The 18,030-nt window shown below is 42.6% G+C and overlaps 2 protein-coding genes across 3 annotated transcripts; one reads left to right on the top strand and one right to left on the bottom strand.

The window, feature by feature from the left end:
- The first annotated feature begins 341 nt into the window (after window positions 1-341).
- jam2a (junctional adhesion molecule 2a) lies at window positions 342-14,312 on the top strand. 2 transcript variants are annotated; one of them, XM_015002987.2, is made up of 11 exons: window positions 342-1,365; window positions 7,291-7,356; window positions 7,523-7,633; window positions 8,587-8,736; window positions 8,845-9,032; window positions 9,344-9,446; window positions 9,530-9,637; window positions 9,742-9,757; window positions 12,122-12,193; window positions 13,336-13,369; window positions 13,454-14,312. In XM_015002987.2, exons 1-11 carry the CDS (start codon window positions 1,206-1,208, stop codon window positions 13,490-13,492), a joined length of 1,047 nt encoding a protein of 348 aa, XP_014858473.1. In that variant the 5' UTR covers window positions 342-1,205; the 3' UTR covers window positions 13,493-14,312. The 2 variants fall into 2 exon arrangements, with proteins under 2 accessions (XP_014858473.1, XP_014858476.1); XM_015002990.2 differs by lacking the exon at window positions 12,122-12,193.
- Window positions 14,313-15,367: 1,055 nt separating this feature from the next.
- Window positions 15,368-17,866, bottom strand: atp5pf (ATP synthase peripheral stalk subunit F6). The gene is made up of 4 exons (XM_015002986.2): window positions 17,764-17,866; window positions 16,459-16,628; window positions 16,221-16,345; window positions 15,368-15,601 (listed from the first exon to the last, which is right to left on the bottom strand). Exons 2-4 carry the CDS (start codon window positions 16,626-16,628, stop codon window positions 15,573-15,575), a joined length of 324 nt encoding a protein of 107 aa, XP_014858472.1. The 5' UTR covers window positions 17,764-17,866; the 3' UTR covers window positions 15,368-15,572.
- Window positions 17,867-18,030: the final 164 nt, after the last annotated feature.

Below are 18,030 nucleotides of genomic sequence, written 5' to 3'. Positions count from 1 at the left end.
AATCTTTAAGATATTCACAAAGTTTCCAGCAGCTATTACAGATCAACCTGCAACCCAAACATTAGCTAAATTAATGTAAATTAATGGCTGGTTGACCATAGATGACCTCTGGAAGCCTTTACTAAAATCTACATTTTTCTGGGGGAAGGGGGGGGACATCTTTACTCATCATTAGTGCTAATCCACCTCATTTGCTTTTGCTCCTCTTTCAGTCCCTGCCCATCATGAGATATTTTGAATTGACATTAAAGCCAACATATTTATGGATCTTTCCAATTTTAAGTCAGATATCTTAAAATAATTTATCATCCATCTATTTGATAATGCAGCTGGTCAAAAAGCATGATTTTTATATTCCTTATTTTACATAAATGCTACTTGATTACTGCTTCTAGCTACCCACATTAGCTGCAGGTATTCTGGGTTTGTTTACCTGCTTTGCACAACCAGAAACTGGACTTCTTGCAGAGTGAGAAATTTCCCTGGCCCAGAGCATGATGCTGCCACCACTATGTACCACTGTTAGAAATGTGTGTTCAGTTTTTCTGGTATTTAGTTTCTGCTTTGTCAAATTCCAATCAATAACATTGAAGTTTGTGGCTGCAACGTGGTGAAAAACGTCAAGGGATCGTTTTTCTGTTTTTCTTTTTTTTTTTTTTTTGTGGATTCGTTTGTTTTTTTTTTTTTCAACTGACCAAAAATACGACAGTTGTGCAAATTGGAGTTGAATGAGTAGACTATTTTTATCCAACATTTACCAACATCAAGTTCATGCGTGAGGATGGAGCAGCCGTCGGTGCAGTGCGCGTCTTTGGACACGGCGCTGCGCTCTAAGCGCTCCGCCGCTCTGCCCGCCTCCCTCTCTCTCTCCTTCTCTCTCCCTCTCTATCTCGCGCTCTCTCCTCTCTCATCTCCACCTCAATCTCAATCAGCGCCGAAACAGCACGGCACGAGAAAGAAAGAAAGAAAGGAGAAAGAAAGGGGGAAAAAACGGGGCATCGATTCGCATCCGAGACAGTGACCGATGCTCGCCATTCCCTGCCCGACGTCTCCGCCGCCGGCACGCTGCGCCCCGCTCTTCCCGCTGTAAAAGCAGCTCCCCGCCGGGGTAGTCCGGTCGCCTTCTCCTGCCCCTTCCTCCCTCCCTCAACCCCTCATCCCCTCCCTCCCCAGGTCTGGACGGCAGTTTATTCCCTGGATGCTGGATGAACGATCGGAGAGTTGTGAACAAGTGTGAGAAGAACGCCGAGGCTCCGCGATCTGCGTCCCCCGCGCCGTCCACGGAAGACGAGACTCAGCCAGAGTTGTGGACGACAATGGAGGGGACGTCCCTGTATCTTCCTATTGTTATTTTACTCATGCAATGTAAGTGGAAACCAAAAGTGTACATCTAAAGGGAGCGCTTGCTCTCTCGGCAGCCGAACCGATCCTTTTGTTTATGATGGTTTCATTGGCTGGATTAAGATAAACACTTAGCCAATTAGTTTAACGCTTTGGGGGTTAGGAGCCTATTTTTAAAGCTACCGGCTAGACTTTTTTCTGGAAAATCAATCAAACTCACTTTTAGATACAGTTTGTGACCTTTCTAACATGTCACGGTCAGATTTGTTGTTGTTCTGCTGCAAATGTATTTAAAATACTTTCCTTTTAAAAACGAAGCTTTCAGGTGGACATGTGTCTGGTGACATCACAAAAGGTACATTGACCGATCAGACTTCTTTTCAGTATGTTTACTTGTTTGTTTGTTTTTTTATTTGTTTAAAATCTCCCTAAAAGGTGGTTGTGTTTATTCAGCTGTAAAAATAACCAGTAGGATGAGCCCAATCCTACCGCGCATTTATTCACTCAATTGTCGCCAGTTGTTGAGTTGACTTTGAGTATAGTAAGCTGAGACTTTAAAGTCATGCATTTTATGGGTGGAGATGGAGAATATCCATGGAAACCAGCCAGATGGACGTTTTTCAAACACCTTAAGTTCTGCTTCAACCTCGTTATCCACCACAGCATCCATAACGGAGCCAGACTCCAACTCAGACAGTCAACATCTCCACTCAATCTTACCTCAAGTACTTTATTTATTTAATTATTTATTTATTTTAAAGCTGCCTGTTTACCTTAACTAAACCCAGCTGATTGGCTTGATTCTGGTCCCTCGTGTGATGTCATCAACCCTAGCTAAATGAGCAGTTTGTTCTTCGACATGCCTTTTAAAAACCTGTAAAATCCTGAAGTAAAAATCTATATTTTATTGCCCATCTGTGTTTTTATCGTCAGTGAAGCAAAGATACACAACTAGATTGTATCGAGGCAGATATTTTAGTTGTAATTTTATAATTATAATTTTGTTGTTTTATCGGAGCGCCTGGGCTGGGCTCCTAGAGGTTTGGCCCTGAACTTGTATTGGCGTCTCGCCACGTGAAGGTGTTGGCAAGAGAAGGGGCAGATGTTTGCATGAGGTCAGTGAAAAGCTACTTCCAACTAACAGCTTTCCTCAGACACTTCCCGGAGACAGGAAGGTTTGCAACAAGGCAGGCGGAGATAAAAAAAAAAAAAAACAACATTTAATTTTAAACACAGAGGATAATCAGAGTCCCTCCTGATTATCCTGTTTGAGAAACCGGGATGACGTCCAGGGAGGAGGAAATGCTTTGACTGATGCGAGGAGACAAGCGCGAGTGAGTGATGCACACTTTTACTCCGTGTCGGTGACATTTCGCCACCTGTCAGGCCACTGAGTTCAGAGCTGTAGGTTTTCGGCCTCGTCTTCTGCCGAAACCGAGAGAGAACTGGGCGTGTCCCTGTAGCGAGAGAGCCACCATCCCAAATATCAATCTCTGTCTCCCACACATGGTGTGCCTGCCTGAGACAGCTGTTGCTCTCCCTGCATTCAGCTCACACAGTCGGCCTTTGTTCAGAAGTATACACACACACTCACACACACACACACATGCGGGAATACGTAGAGTTCACGTCCTGTTTTTCTCTGCAGCCTTAAAACGCGTGCCATCCACTTTATCTCCATCGCACAGCCAGACGGGGTGCTTCCTTTGGGTCCGTCTCCCTCCCTCTCTCATCTGTTCCCTGTTAATTTGAATAAGTGCCTTAATTATTACCGCGCCACGCTTCTGACCCTGACTCAGGCCTGCCAGCGCCCAGCCTGGTCTTCGTAACACCCTGTACGGACTCTTGTAACGAGAGTCCGAGAGCCGAGCCAAGCCCGGAGTGTGCCGTCCTTCTATTTTCTGCTCGGCCAAGACGCGGCTGTCCCTCTGAGCTCATAAGCCGTCGCCGTGTTTGGTTCATGCTAATGCCACGCGCTCAGTGCAGGAGTGTTTTTTAATTACCACAGAGGCGCCTGTTTGATGCTATATCAGTAAACCGCCAGGGACCTCCCGCTGCGACGCACATGCATAACTTATCAAGATCTGCCGAAAACAACTTTCCGACTCATTCTCGTCGGAAGAATCTTGTTTGATCCAAGGTGACAAACGACACTGGGCTTAGCGGGTATCTGTCTCTTTTCCTGTTTCCTGAACTCACCTGGTTTTTCGTGGGTCGTTTAGGATGCAAACAGGGGCCCCGCCCCGACAGGATGCTCCCGATTGGATCTGATTCTCTAATGATATTTACAAAGGTCAAATATAGATTACATCTGACCTGTGATCGCATGATGTCAAGTTCACTGAACAAGACCAAATAACGGACAGATTCCTCTGCAGCCAAGAGAAGCAGTCAGTCAACACCTTCACGGTTAAATCGAGGTTGTAAAGGTCGTCGGCATTCGAAGCAGGACCTCTTTTCTTCCTTGTTCTCCAACCGTGTCTGTGCAGGCATTTTGTCATCCCTGCTATGTTTCTGTTTTTTCAGACACACTCCTCAAAGGTGGCACCAGGCCTGCTCTCACATTGTACAACAAGACTTTCTCCCATTTCTCCTTCCTCCTGTCAGAGACCATTTCTTTCCCCCTCAGTCCCACTCGCTCTTTTATTCATGCTCCTGCAGGTCTTAAGTCCCCTGTCCCCCCTCCGCCTCCCTTCCTTCCTCCACTCAGTGCGACTCGTTCTCCTTCACTCCATTTGTATTCTATTCTTAGGGACGCTCATCTCTCCTTGATCGTTCATTCTTGTCCCCTTTTAATCTGATTGCATCTTTCCTCCTCGTCTCGCCCCTCCTTTGGCGAGATCGCACTTCCCCGAGGGTGTCGAGGTACGCGGGCCAAAGTTACAATAATCCCGTTAAGCCGCCTCCAGTTAAAGCATGTCGGACCAAGGCGGAAAGACACCATCAAGAGGGAACGATGCACAAAATTAGGAGCCAGGCCGATGAGCTGCTCCACATTTATGAAAGGCGTTCACAGGCTTTAAGATCCAACTGGCAGATAAGGTTTTTGACTGTGTACACTTGGAACGACAGCTGTTATCTGCTGTTTTATTACACTCTTCCAACCTTTTGGCTCAGCTTTCCCTGCTTTCTGTAGCATCGCCTCTCTGTGTGCAAGCAGCCTAGTGTTCCCCAGCTTTGGCGCAGAAGAGAAAGAAAGGGACTGGGATCTCGCAGGTTCAAGTCCTGGGAGCAGGCTGGTGTAGGTAGAGGAAGCCTGACAACTTTATCTATACGAAGCCTCAAGGTTATTCAGCTCTTAAGCTTCCCTGCAGTTTTCTGATAGTCTTAAAAGACAAAGTCGACAGCTATCGGTTTGGTTGGTGCAGTCAGTAAAGTGCTGTGCTTTGAATCTGGTGATTGTGAGTTCAAATCCCAAAAATGGCAACCTCTGAACACAGTGTGTGAAAATGTCTAGATGTTCTTGGGTCAGGTGGAGACAAAATTGTTTTACTTTAATTTTCTTTCTAAACCGTCAGTGTATATTGCCAGCAGTTTTAAGAGACAAACAGGGAACTGCTCAGCACGTTGGTTGGCACGGTTGGTAAAGAAGCCAGAAAGAACCAATGTTTTGTCAATTGCTGGCACCATTGACAGCAGAAAAGATACATTTGCTATGAAACACTTCCAAAGCGTGGAAAATAGTGCAGTTTACAGGTTATGGCATCAGATGTTAAGTACGGAAGACATGGGTTCAAATCTTGGTAAGAAAACATAGTGTATACTTCTTGTTAGCCTCTTTCATTCAATATTGACACCTGAAAAGATAAATGTACCACGAGAAATTTCTGAAGTGTGGAAGGATGTTTGGTCTACAAGTTAAGGCATCAGCCTTCAAGTATGAAGGACAATGGCTCAAATCCTGGAAAGGAATTTTCATTTTCTTCGTTTTGATGCAAAAAACCAAGAAAATAAAAAATCGGCAGTATCACCAAAAAAATTTGAAATCAGTGCATGGAAAGGATGTCTATTTTGTCAGCATCTTTCAGTCAATATTGACACCTCTAAAGATAAATGTGCCACAAGAAACTTCTGAAGGGTGGAAGGTCATGTGGTCCACAGATTATGGCATCGGACGTCAGAGACAAAAGACGTCGGTTCAAATCCTGATCTTGATCTGTAAATTAAGTGGAAATTCATGCTTTATTTGGGAGTTTTAGATTAAAACACACAAAGTTCATCATAATCAGTCAAAATTAAGGCTATATGATCAGAAAAACATAATTTCTGCTTATATATATGTTTTTTTTTTATCAAACTGTTTTTACTCCAGAAATGCACCGATTTCAAAATTAGTTGCTGATACTGCCGATATTCCAAAAACAAGAAAACAGGAATATCGGCAGTATCAGCAAAACACTTTGAAATCGGTGCATTCCTGGAGTAAAAATAGTTTGATAAAAAAAAAAAAATTTAAGAAGAAATGATGATGAAATGTATCTTTTCTGCTGTCAATGGTGCCAGCAGTTGACAAAACATTGGTTCTTTACTAACTGTGCCAACCAACGTGCTGAGCAGTTCCCTGTTTGTCTCTTAAAACTGCTGGCAATATACACTGACGGTTTAGAAAGAAAATTAAAGTGAAACAATTCTGGCTCTCCCCTGGCATCCTGTCTCTACCTGACCCAAGAACATCTAGACATTTTCACACACTGTGTTCAGAGGTTGCCATGTTTGGGATTTGAACTCACAATCACCAGATTCAAAGCACAGCACTTTACTGACTGCACCAACCAAACCGATAGCTGTCGACTTTGTCTTTTAAGTCTATCAGAAAACTGCAGGGAAGCTTAAGAGCTGAATAACCTTGAGGCTTCGTATAGATAAAGTTGTCAGGCTTCCTCTACCTACACCAGCCTGCTCCCAGGACTTGAACCTGCGAGATCCCAGTCCCTTTCTTTCTCTTCTGCGCCAAAGCTGGGGAACACTAGGCTGCTTGCACACAGAGAGGCGATGCTACAGAAAGCAGGGAAAGCTGAGCCAAAAGGTTGGAAGAGTGTAATAAAACAGCAGATAACAGCTGTCGTTCCAAGTGTACACAGTCAAAAACCTTATCTGCCAGTTGGATCTTAAAGCCTGTGAACGCCTTTCATAAATGTGGAGCAGCTCATCGGCCTGGCTCCTAATTTTGTGCATCGTTCCCTCTTGATGGTGTCTTTCCGCCTTGGTCCGACATGCTTTAACTGGAGGCGGCTTAACAGGACTACTAGCTTAGTAACTAAGTTACGAACCTAGTGGGAAGCCCTCTGCGACTCACTCTGCACGTTTAGCAGTGCAGCAGTGGAGCCAGCTCAGGAAGTCATAGACTAACAGGAAACTGGTCCACTGAATAAAGGCCTCTTGCTTATTTATAAATTTAGATTTGTCATTTGAAAGAACAATGGTCGGAAAAAGCCTCCGTTACTCACCAGGGTAAAATTGCCCTATGGTCTTTTATCGTTCTGCACAGATGATATTGTACTTTAGTAAAATCACAGTTGAACCACTTTTTAAGAATCAGCAGGGTTCCAGCCTCACGCCTCTAATCAAATACACATGATCCACCAGTGACCGACTGGTGTGGTCAACCCTTTAGCCGCCAGTGGAAAACATTCAGCACCACTGACAGTCATTCCAACGAGTTCAATCTGATGCTAGGCCAGTCACAGTTCAGTTCTTTTGGTCACTTTAGTGTTTCAGATTGTCTGACACTGTTGAAATTCCAGGTCTTCATTTTAGTTCAGGAGACTGTTGCTCTGAAAATACCTCTAGGCCTTCAGTGACAAGAGCACAAACGGATAAAAACATGTTTTCATCATCCTCAGAAACCTGCTCATCAGAATCACGACGCCACTTTGTTTCCTTTGCATTAGTTTCATCAAAAATATGCTCCACTTCATATGAATGTTCTGTTTTGTGTTCTTCCTCCAGGTTCCCCTTCAGTTCCCGTCACCGTGTCGACCAACAGACCTAAGGTGGAGGTGGAGGAGTTCTCAGGTGAGGACAGGGGGGACAGAAATACAAGCGGAAGGAAACGCCTCTGTCCGCTTTCTTCGCGACAGCAAACCGGGTGGCTATAAATAGATCGGGCCATTAAAATGCTACTGATCCTTTGCCCGCCGTGGAGGAGGCCCCTGATTGGTCGCGCTCTCCCGCCTTTCAGACGCAGAGCTGTCGTGCCTGTTCCACACGGAGAGAGACCCGAACCCGCGCATCGAGTGGAAGAAGAAGGCAAAAGAAGTCTCCTTCGTCTACTTCGACGGACGCTTCAGAGGTTTGTTTCGATCCCATCCGTACGTCAGATAAGCTGATTTAATCATCAAAGTTTCAGACTCTAATTCGTTAAGATGCAGCCGACTGATGAATGTCGGTGGTGTGGTGGAAGTGTAACCTCTCGTCTTTGAGGCTGAATGGTAATGAACGCAAGCTTTCACCAGACAGACCCTGTTGATGACCGTCTTTGACCTGCCGCCGCCTCCACCGGTCAATTAGCCAGTTGTGGCTCTTGCTTCGTTAAGGACGCAGTTTTTTTTTTTTCCCTCTGGGACGATAAAAACCACGCAAAGAGAGTGGCGTTTTCTTTTTGTGGTGCTTGATGGTGGCTGCGACAATTTCTTCCCTCATATAGAACCAGCTTGTTATTCCCTCACTTGTGTGTTTCAAAGAGCAGAAGCAGCATGTTTATTTGAGCTTCAGCTCTGAATGCTAAAACCGTGATGAGATGGGAGATCAACATTTAGAGGTCATTAAAGTTGACTGCCGTCAAATCAGCATGATTTCGGTAACTGTGGACCGGGCTCTTGACCTCTAATGACCTCTGTAAACATGTATTCAATTTTTTTAAAATGATAGCAGCAAAAATGTTTGACACCAGTGTCATTATTTTATTTTTAAGTCACTTTATCTGACTCCTAGTCCCAGGCAGTTTGGTCCCACGGTGGCCAAATCCTCCCGTTTCATAACCTCTATATAACTGCAGCCTTGTCACTTTAGATTTACCATTTTAGTTGGACGATTACGCTTTAGTTGGGATTCACAGAGAAAACATCCCTTCAGTTCAATTTCACTTCACTTGTTTTTAGTTTATAACCAGGTCTGAGTAAGTTGACTGCTGCTGAATTTGCCTCTGTTGGGTGAAAAAAAACAAACAAAAAAAAACTCGGTAAGTCTTTTCTTCAGCGCCTGCGACGCTTTCAGCCACTCAAGACCTTCCGACTTTCCTCCCAGGTCCCTTTGAAGGCCGAGCGACCATCGACGGGGCGACGGTGACCCTGCACAGAGTGACCCAGGAGGACGCCGGAGAGTACCGCTGCGAGATCAGCGCGTCCCTGGACACGGTCAGCCTGGGCGAGACCAACGTGACCCTCAACGTCTTGGGTAAGGAAGAAACATAAACCGTTTTTTTTTTTTTGTTTTTTTTTGCTATTTTTTTTTTGGACAAACCCAAATTTCTGGCTCACTCTTTCTCACTTCGTCGTCACCCAGTGCCCCCGCAGACCCCCATGTGCGAAGTCCCCGCCTCGGCCGTGACGGGCTCGGCCGTCCAGCTGCGCTGTCGGGACCAACAGAGCGTCCCGCCCGCCACGTACTCCTGGTTCAAGGACAACAAGCCAATCAGCAAGCCCCGTCACGCCAACGCGACCTATCTAATCAACTCCCACACGGGAATACTGGTGAGGCGGCATGCAGATTAGAGGGAGAAACAGAAGGCAGGGCGAGCGTTCATGACCGTCTCCTTCAGAGCCGTATCTTATTAAATGGAGGTTAAAGATGGTTTATCGTATGCAGGATTTGAAATGTGTTCAAATTCAGTCAGTACTTTATAGAACCGCCTTACTTTCATTTTAGTATTTTTTTGACTAAGACGTGCCGGACAAACTAGATTCAAACATGACTTTACGTGAAATCCATTGTGGCTGTAATACATAGTTTTGCCAGGTAGTTAATATTCTAGATTCCTCGTTGAAGTTTTGCTTTTCTGCAGGAGTTCAAGGCGGTCACCAAGGAGGACAGCGGTCGCTACAGCTGCCTGGCGTCCAACGGGGTGGGCTCGCCCAAAATGTGTGAGGCCAAGCACATGACCATAGGTAAGGCTGTTCTGTAACGGCCTCCTGCTGCTGCCCCCCCCCCCCCCACACCGATTAAAATTCAAGTCTCTCTGGTTTTGCAGAGGACGTGAACATCACCGTCATCCTGGGGGCCGTGGTGGTGGTCTTCCTGCTGCTGGTGGTGTGCGGCTGCGGCGGGATGCTGCTGCATCGCAACGGCTTGTTGACTCGTAGGTGTCTTCTCCAACAGCAGATAAAAGTTTTGTATTTATTAACATGATGTTGATTGGTTATTGTTTTTGTTTTTTTTTTACCGTGGATACGACCCGTCTAGAAGGACACAGAGGGAGGTAAGAACTTTTCTTGTACAATCACCTCAAAGTCTGGCATACCAAAAAAAAATATTTTACTATTAACTTCTTGTATTTGAAGAAAATCTCAGGACATCTTTTTCCTCATTCTGTAAGCAGACAAAAAGGAAAGAAATCATATATCCATAATGCTTCAACGCGACCGCTGTTTTACCGTTTTTAATACTCTTTTGAAAATTAAATCTAAAAAATTGAGAACATATGTTTCAGTACAGAAATGGGGATAATCTCCCTTCAATTTCTGCAGGATTAAAAAGCATCTCTACCAAACAATCTACAGCACATTTGTCTCCCTTTCCTCTGGTGGTTAAATATGTTTACAGAAACTGAATCCTCAGACCTGACAGATTTCAAACCAAAAAAAAAACCAAAATAAAAAGAAAGGCAGGATGTGCCATTTTTATTAACATGATTCCACTTAAATTTCTTAAAGCTACACCATGATGTCTAAATGCTTTCAACCACAACTTAAAAAAAAGATATATATATATATATATATATATATATATATATATATATATATATATATATATATATATATATATATATATATATATATATATATTCATTTATTCATTTGCAAATTTGCAAATGCTTTTTTGGTACAGCTTCAATTTGTAGACATTGTTCTGATGTTTTCAGATCTGGTTCTGTGGCCTTTTTGTGGTTGGTCAGTAATGATTTTGGCTTTCATGTACTTTTAAATTATTAATAATTGTCCTGCCAAATCAGTGGGTCCTGGATGCTGAAGATGGAGTCGGTGCTAGGACAGACATACGCTTATAAATTATTCACTTTCAGTCTGAATTGCTCATTATTGTAGCGCCACAGAAACCGTTTTGTAGAAGCTGTCAACGTCCGTGCATATCAGATACAGATTAAAGTATTAATGCTCCGCAAGCCTAATAATTACATTCTAAACATCTTCAAAGAAAAATCTAATTTAATTCTGAGGCATGGAGTCATTGTGCTTGATCTACAAAATCTCTTCGAGGAAAAAGAAGGTATCTAAAGACTACAAAGTTCAAGTTTGCATGATATCATGGAGGCCGTGCAACATCGATGCACTTCCTGTGTGGAAAACCTGAAGAGGACAGAAAAAAACCCTGGTTAAATCAACTTTTTTTCCATTAAAAATAAAAAAAAAATTATAAAACAGATTGGAGAAGTAAAATATCCAGCTTATCCCGTCGTCTTTGACAACTACACGCTTTAGGAGTGTTCACCTCATGGCTTTCGCCGTGTCAAAGTATTATGCTGCTAAGTCCAACCGGGAGCTATCTGCACAGGAAAACTGATGTCATTATCTGTCTACGAAAAGGTCAAACTGTATTCGTCTTTGTTTGATTCAATCCGTCTCTATTGTTATCTCGGGATTACATCGGCGGAATATCGCGCTGAGCGGCCGACACGCGACGTGAACATCCAAAGGGCAGAAAGAACAGTGGTGCAAAATTAAAAAAAAAAAAAAAAAGAGTTGTGGTCGCCTTTACTGCAAAAACACTCTGAGATGATCTGAATGAGTTCAGCTGCAGGATCCAATCTGTTCTAGTGACTCTGAGCATCACACCTGCAGATAGTCCAAGTATGCGACATCCCTTAGATGAGGAAATATATCCACTTAACTACAAAGGAGAATTCCTGTCTCCATTAACTCAATAGGATTAAGAGTGGTTTTGTGGAGTAATTATAAACGGTAAATGTCTTACCTGAGCTCAACAGCAGTCAGAGCGATACAGATAAGGAGCTAACTATTACTAATCTGAATGAATTTAAATCTCATAACACTATTAACTGACTCTTCTTTTTCTTATTTAACTATCTGCTTCTTAATATGCTCTCATCATACCTACTCCTAACTAGTTAAATTGTCTTACTAATAAATGATCTCAGTTGCAAGAATGCATTATAATGGTTTTGGTTTTCAGCGACTGAAAACTTCCAAGTTCACTTTCTCAGATTTAAAAGAAAAAAATGTTAACTGGCTGATCACAAACTACAGAATGGAAGGGGATTAATGGGAAGTTTAGTGAAAGGAAAACTTTTTTTGGTTCAAAGGAGAGAGGCGAACAGACTTTTTGCCACACTTATGCACAAATACATGCAAAAGATGCAGTTTTATGGCTGTCAGAGAAACTGAATGTTGGGTTTTCATCACCTGTTGGCTGCAATCTTTAGTCTAGATGTAAAAATGCTAAAGATCATAGTTGTTCGAACGCGACGGGGTGCGTGGACCCGCATCCCTGCACCTTTCCGCGAGCGACTTGCCTCCGAACTCCCGCATGGTGTGCAGTGCAACATGAGCCCGCTGTGGTTAAAGCCGCCAACCTGATACCCCCGCAGGTCGTTCTGGATCTCCCAGTGTCACGGCGCGGCCCACATCAGCAGCCAAACCCTACACAGAGCGGACGACACGTGAGTGAAACACGAGGACGAACTTACAGCCAGAAGAGTTTAAATCTCATTACCGGCACCGACTCCAGGAAACGGCTGAACGCGGCCGAGAAACGTCCTCCCCATCCCCCCACCCTCTCCGTCTCTCCGCTGGGGAAATAAATCGTGGCCACGGCCGTTTTGTTTGGATTAAACTAACGAGATAAGGTGTTAATTACTTGCCGCTAAGCTGATTTCTTTTACTGTTGGAGTCGTTTCTTTGTTTCCTCTTGGTCCTGAAAGCTTGCTGCATATTGAACACACGGAAGAGCAGGAACATCCAGTAATAAGAAAAATAACCTCCGTTCTCATCATTTCAGTCCAGTGTTCAAGATGGAAATGTCTAATTATTTTCCCCTAAAGTTCAGGAGAAACTTTAGCTTCGGGTCAAAATGTAAAACCAGACTCCCTCACGTCTAAACAATCACCAAATCTGAATAATTCATCACATCAACTTTGGCATCTGTACATTATTAAATAACAAATGGAATATTTATGAAGCCAGGTAGAAATGTTAATGAGTCTACTAAAAAATTTACCTGCTTCATTAAAGTTAAAGCGCGCAGTGAATGTGACAGATTGACAAGATAATAGACATCTTTGTTTAAAACAGGGCAGTATGTGAGAGCTGTAGGTAGTCAGTATCTTACCTGGAGTGGAAAGCCGCATTTAAAACGACATTTGACTGTAATTTCCTGATTATGTTTTATTCTACTTCAGCTCAGACACTCCATGTGCGTTGCTATCAGAGATAAGAATTACCACATATATGAATAAATTAAAAACTTTCACTTCTGTGCCATTATGGCTGAAAACAGGCGGTTTCTCCAGAGGTTTTGTCAATACCAATAGATTTAACTGAAAACTTAACTTGTATGTAAAGTTGGATCATTTCTATGATTAAATAAAACTACTCAATTATCATAAAACATGTGCTAAAAACAGAGAAAGGTTTGTTCGGAGGTACAAAATAGCAGCTTGTGCTTTTTATCTGTTACGCTCTTCGCTGTGCTCCGTTAAATCTTGACTCAGAGGTGCCTTTCACTCAGTTCCTTGTACGATGCATGTGTAGTATGAGTCAGAACGCAGCTGTCTGCTGTCCTCACGTTGGTTTTGTCTTTCAGGTCCAACGTCAACTACGTCCCCCCACCCCAAGAAGTAAGTGTCCTCCCCGTCTACCGCTGCTCTTCTTTAGATTCTGATCACCCAGACATAAATGATTTTGCTTCTGTCCCTCGTCAGCCCCAGGATTTCAAACACACTCAGTCGTTCATGCTCTGAGAAGATGGCTCTCCTTCGACGGACAATAACCCCCCCTCCCCCTCTTCCGTCCCTCCTCCTGTGATGAGGTGCCAACGATGGATTCAGATCTCTTGCCCCGCTTTTGATCTTCCAGCAAACACCAAACTCGATCCTCGCTTTGTTTTGATTTTAATCTTTGATTACATCTTGCTTTTTGTGCTGTTCACTTTTTGCCCATCGAAATCCTCTCCTCTTACGGGACTCAAAGCAGCGCCGTGGTACTCTGCCGCCCCCTGCTGGTCATATCTAGAAAGTGATCCTCTGACTTGACTTTTTTTTTTTTAAACCAAAGACTGATGTTTAATTCAAGTGACTTTTATTTCCATTTTAGAAATTGAATCTAAGGGGAATCTTCTGAAGCCATACTGAATTATTTCAGTTGTTTCCAGACAACTCAGACTTAAATAGAGCTTACCTCCAGTCAGTATTTCGTCTTCTGTCTCAGGCCCAAACATCATTAAAATCCCCATATCACGATCTTAGTAAAAACCAGGAGGAATAAGTTTGACTTGTTCAACTTGAGACCAACCCCCCTTCCGTCCTGATGTGCCTGCATGGTCTTCTTTGATAAATGTATACATAAATTATCTACAGTAAACCTTGTGCCTTTTTAATTTCACAGTCATATCGATCTCGGGATCACGCTTTTTTGTAAACAAACTTGCCTTACTTTTCTGTCTTTATATATATATATTCTCGTGCCACTGTTTATCGAATGACGTGTGGATGACTATAGAGTTTTATTTGAATGAATCAATAAAAGTTTTTTTTCTTTTCTAATAAACATCCTTTTCTATCATGTCCTCTTCATTTTCCTGTACGTTCCCAGAGGCGTAAATAATAAAGAGCACCAGCAGCTCGGAGAGCAAAACTATACACGAATCTTTCAAGTGACTCTAGATGAGCGCTGGACCTGCTCGTGCTTTTTATCTGGAGCCTCCTGAGATCGATCTCAAAGCGTGGCAGCGCCGGCCTAAAATTTTAAGCAGCGGGTCGAATAAAAACAGCATTTCCGCTGCTATTTTCGGCTTCAAACAGTCATCCTGGAGAGGCTTTAAATGCATCCCTGACCTTGTCATAATGTGGCACTCAAGACTAATTCAGAGTGACAGCCAATTTCTATCTAGGTCACCAGACATTCGGCTCACTGTAATTCAGTCAGTTTCAGATAAGAACTACATTTCACTACAAATCGAGACCGAGACGTAATCCATAAACAGAGAGAAATTAGAAGTAAATATCTAGGATCAGGTCATGAAATAAAACCGGGATCCGACACGAAACATTTAGAATGTTTTTACCCAAGATTTTGTATTCACATTTCTGGGTTTCACCCCAGGAATTTACTTTTCCCCCCCGTTTTTGTCACACAAATGTCTGAGATATACCAACACAAAGCAATGGGTAACAGTGAAGTCTAAGAGAAATAGATTGTTTCAAATAGCGAATTCTTTCATAAAGCACCTGTGTGTGATTTAGTCTCATCTTGGATGCAGCTGTTCTGTGAACAAAACGACCTAAGAACAATGTGAACGTGTTAAAAACACAACGTCATAATGCTGTCATAAGCGACAGCATTATGCCTTGGTTTAATATTTAAACAAAGTGTGTAAATCCTGAGCAGAGCAACCATAAACATACAGCCAGAGCTACACTGAGATAATTTGGATCACAAGAAATGTGATAATTAGAATGGCCTAGTCAAAGTCCAGATGTAAATCCAAATGAAATCTGATGTTCAGAGACTTTCCAAAGTTGGTTTAGCAAAAAAATAAGGAGAATAAACTGATTCCGGGGGAATGTCACACCTTTTACATTTTTATTTGTAACATGGAACCAATAAAAACACCAAACTGTGGCTAAACATTTCAAAATAACATTTATTTCTGATATTGTGATCTGAAAAAAAATATCAGCAGGTTTTTGATGGGTCCCAAAATTATTTATCATTTGAACAACTCACGTAAAATAAAATCAAGATCCTCATTTTTCGCTCCACTCTCTTTTATTAAATACGACACATTTGAGACATGTAGGAGATTTACAACATGGACGTCCTTCACTTGGCGACTTCGTCAAATTTCGCCTCTGTAGGGTTAAAAAAAAAAAAGGCATTAAACACCAGCTACAGCACAAACTGTCAAACTGATTCCAAAAGGCAACAATGTAAGCCTGAAGCTGAGAGAGAGAGAGAAAAAAAAGCCTCCTGGATCTGAATCCAACACAAGTCATCTTCCTCTCTGTCACCATCTTTGCTATTTTTAGATGCGGACAAAAAAGAAAAATGACAGCGCGTCTCTTCAGAGGCATAAATATTCATGAAAGGGAAAGCGTGAAACAGCGTCTACGCAAAGAAGGGAAAAAAAAAAGCCACGTCATAAAGAACTCGCTCCCCCATCTCACCAAGACTGCTGCTATTTTTATTAGCTGAAATTAATTGTGGGGATAAACTGCTGGCTGCTCCATATTTGCCCTCCAGGGACACAATAAAGCACTTTAGTTAATCAGAGGAATAAATCAAGGCTTCTTGGTGGAGGAACTTTGACTTAAACTTCCATACTTTAGCCATTTCATAAATAACCACGAGCTGCACTGCTCTGTCTGGGTTGGTCCGTCCTTCAGGAAGATACGCAGACATCCAAGATTCTGGGACTGATTTATAAACTCTACATTTATATAGAAAATAACAAAAAAAAGGAGAACCAACCAGAGAATTTGAAGTCTGGGAACTTGTTGAGGTCTCCTCCTCCATATAGCCTCTGCAGTTTGGCTACTTCCTCGGACATGTTCTTCTGGAACTCGGGCCCCGCGTCCACGACACCGCCAGAGGTCCTGGGGGGAGCCGAGGCAACGGGACGCTGTTACGAGGTCAACTTACAGCTCCTCATGCTACCACCGAGTGTTTGGGGTGAACAAGAACAGAAGAAAAACTCAAATTGACTGACTGGCTCTTGCTGCTGTAGTCCCGGATCTTGTCCAGGAAGAGCTTCTGGATGGGGTCGAGGTCCTTGGCCTTGTTGAAGACCACCGCAGAGATGCCGATGTTCCTGCGCAGGGTGAGGCTCACGGCAGAGCGCAGCAGAGAGGACAGCTGGAACAGCCGATGCAGCGACATCTGGAGGAAACAGACGACTCAAATCACAGCGCTGAAGCAAAAATGTGGAGAACAAAACCTGAATCCTTGTGTTTGAGAACTTGGAAATCAAATAAACCAGCTAATACATTGCAAATCTAAGGGTAAAAGTTCAAGTTAAAACTAACAGTAGTACTTTATAAAAAAAAAGACAAATTGAAGGCTTAACAGGTTTTTGCTGAACTGTAATAATCTGAATAAAGTGTGAGTGGTACCAATTTGCACATCGTCACTGCCCATGTTCAAACATGAACAATTTATGTTGCTTGTAAGTTAAATAAACGTGCCTTCTGTAAGCCAGTTTTTAATAATATTTGAGAAAACTGCTAACATGTAAAGAGGTGTTCTGAAATTGCTGACTTCGAGGGTCAGAGTCCTAAACACCAACATTAAATGACTAAACAGCTTTCCTACAATGTAGTCCAGCTCTGCTAATTAGCTGATATTGGAGTCAGGTGTGCTGAAGCAAAAAGACATCTAAAAGTTGCGTTAGGCCGCCCTTCGACGACTGGAGTTTTATATCTCATCAGTAAACTGCATAAAAAAGCAGCAAAGAGACTCGCTTTAGAGAGCAGGGTGACCTTACAATGCCTGCTACTGCTTCACAATTTAAAAACATCTTTATTAAAGCTGAAGACATTTTCCATCACCTTTAAACAATGCAATAAAAGGAAAATTAATATCTGGCCAGTGAAACAGAAATAAAGGGTAAATAGCGACCGGGGGAGTTTAAATCAGGCAGTGATTATATGGAAGAAGCTGCAGCTAACGCCAGTGTTAGCACCAGCTAGCTACGACAAATTCAAGCCTAAACTTTCGGTGACCTGCATTATTTTAAACATCTCTAACCACTCAACCAACAATAACAATGAGTTACAAATTCCCCTCTTCAAGTAACAAACGTTTAAAAAAAGGCCTCGCAGTTAAAGCTAAACAAGCTAAAAATGCTAAAGCGAACGCCTTCTAAACACTTATTTTTAATGTACTTTCAGACGTACAGCTGTCAATTGTACCGCTACAACCCTTAATTAAGTGAACACAGAACGCTAACAAGTCAAATACCAGATGAAATCATGAATATTTTCATAGTAGTTTGAGCTTCCAAAGAACAACTCACCTTGGGCTTGACACTCGGTAACAAATGTGGAGGACCGCGGTGGATTGTGGGAAGAAAATGGGCTTTAGGTATCAATACTGCCCCCTATTGGCAGCGTTAAGCATTTTCAGATTACATTTTTATTGATATAAACAGAAGGTTGGGAAGTGATTAAAATAATTTTTTAAAGACGATTTATATATCAAATAATACATAGCCATACATACATCTTGTATTAGAACGTACATAGATTTTTACCTTGATTTTGTTGTAAAGCCGGATTCATAA

This window comes from Poecilia mexicana, unplaced genomic scaffold, assembly GCF_051168715.1.
Source record: "Poecilia mexicana isolate PSO_F unplaced genomic scaffold, ASM5116871v1 scaffold_2, whole genome shotgun sequence".
Lineage (NCBI taxonomy): Eukaryota > Metazoa > Chordata > Actinopteri > Cyprinodontiformes > Poeciliidae > Poecilia > Poecilia mexicana.
Note: the sequence above shows the minus strand (reverse complement) of the source record. Positions and strands in the feature narration are given on the sequence as shown.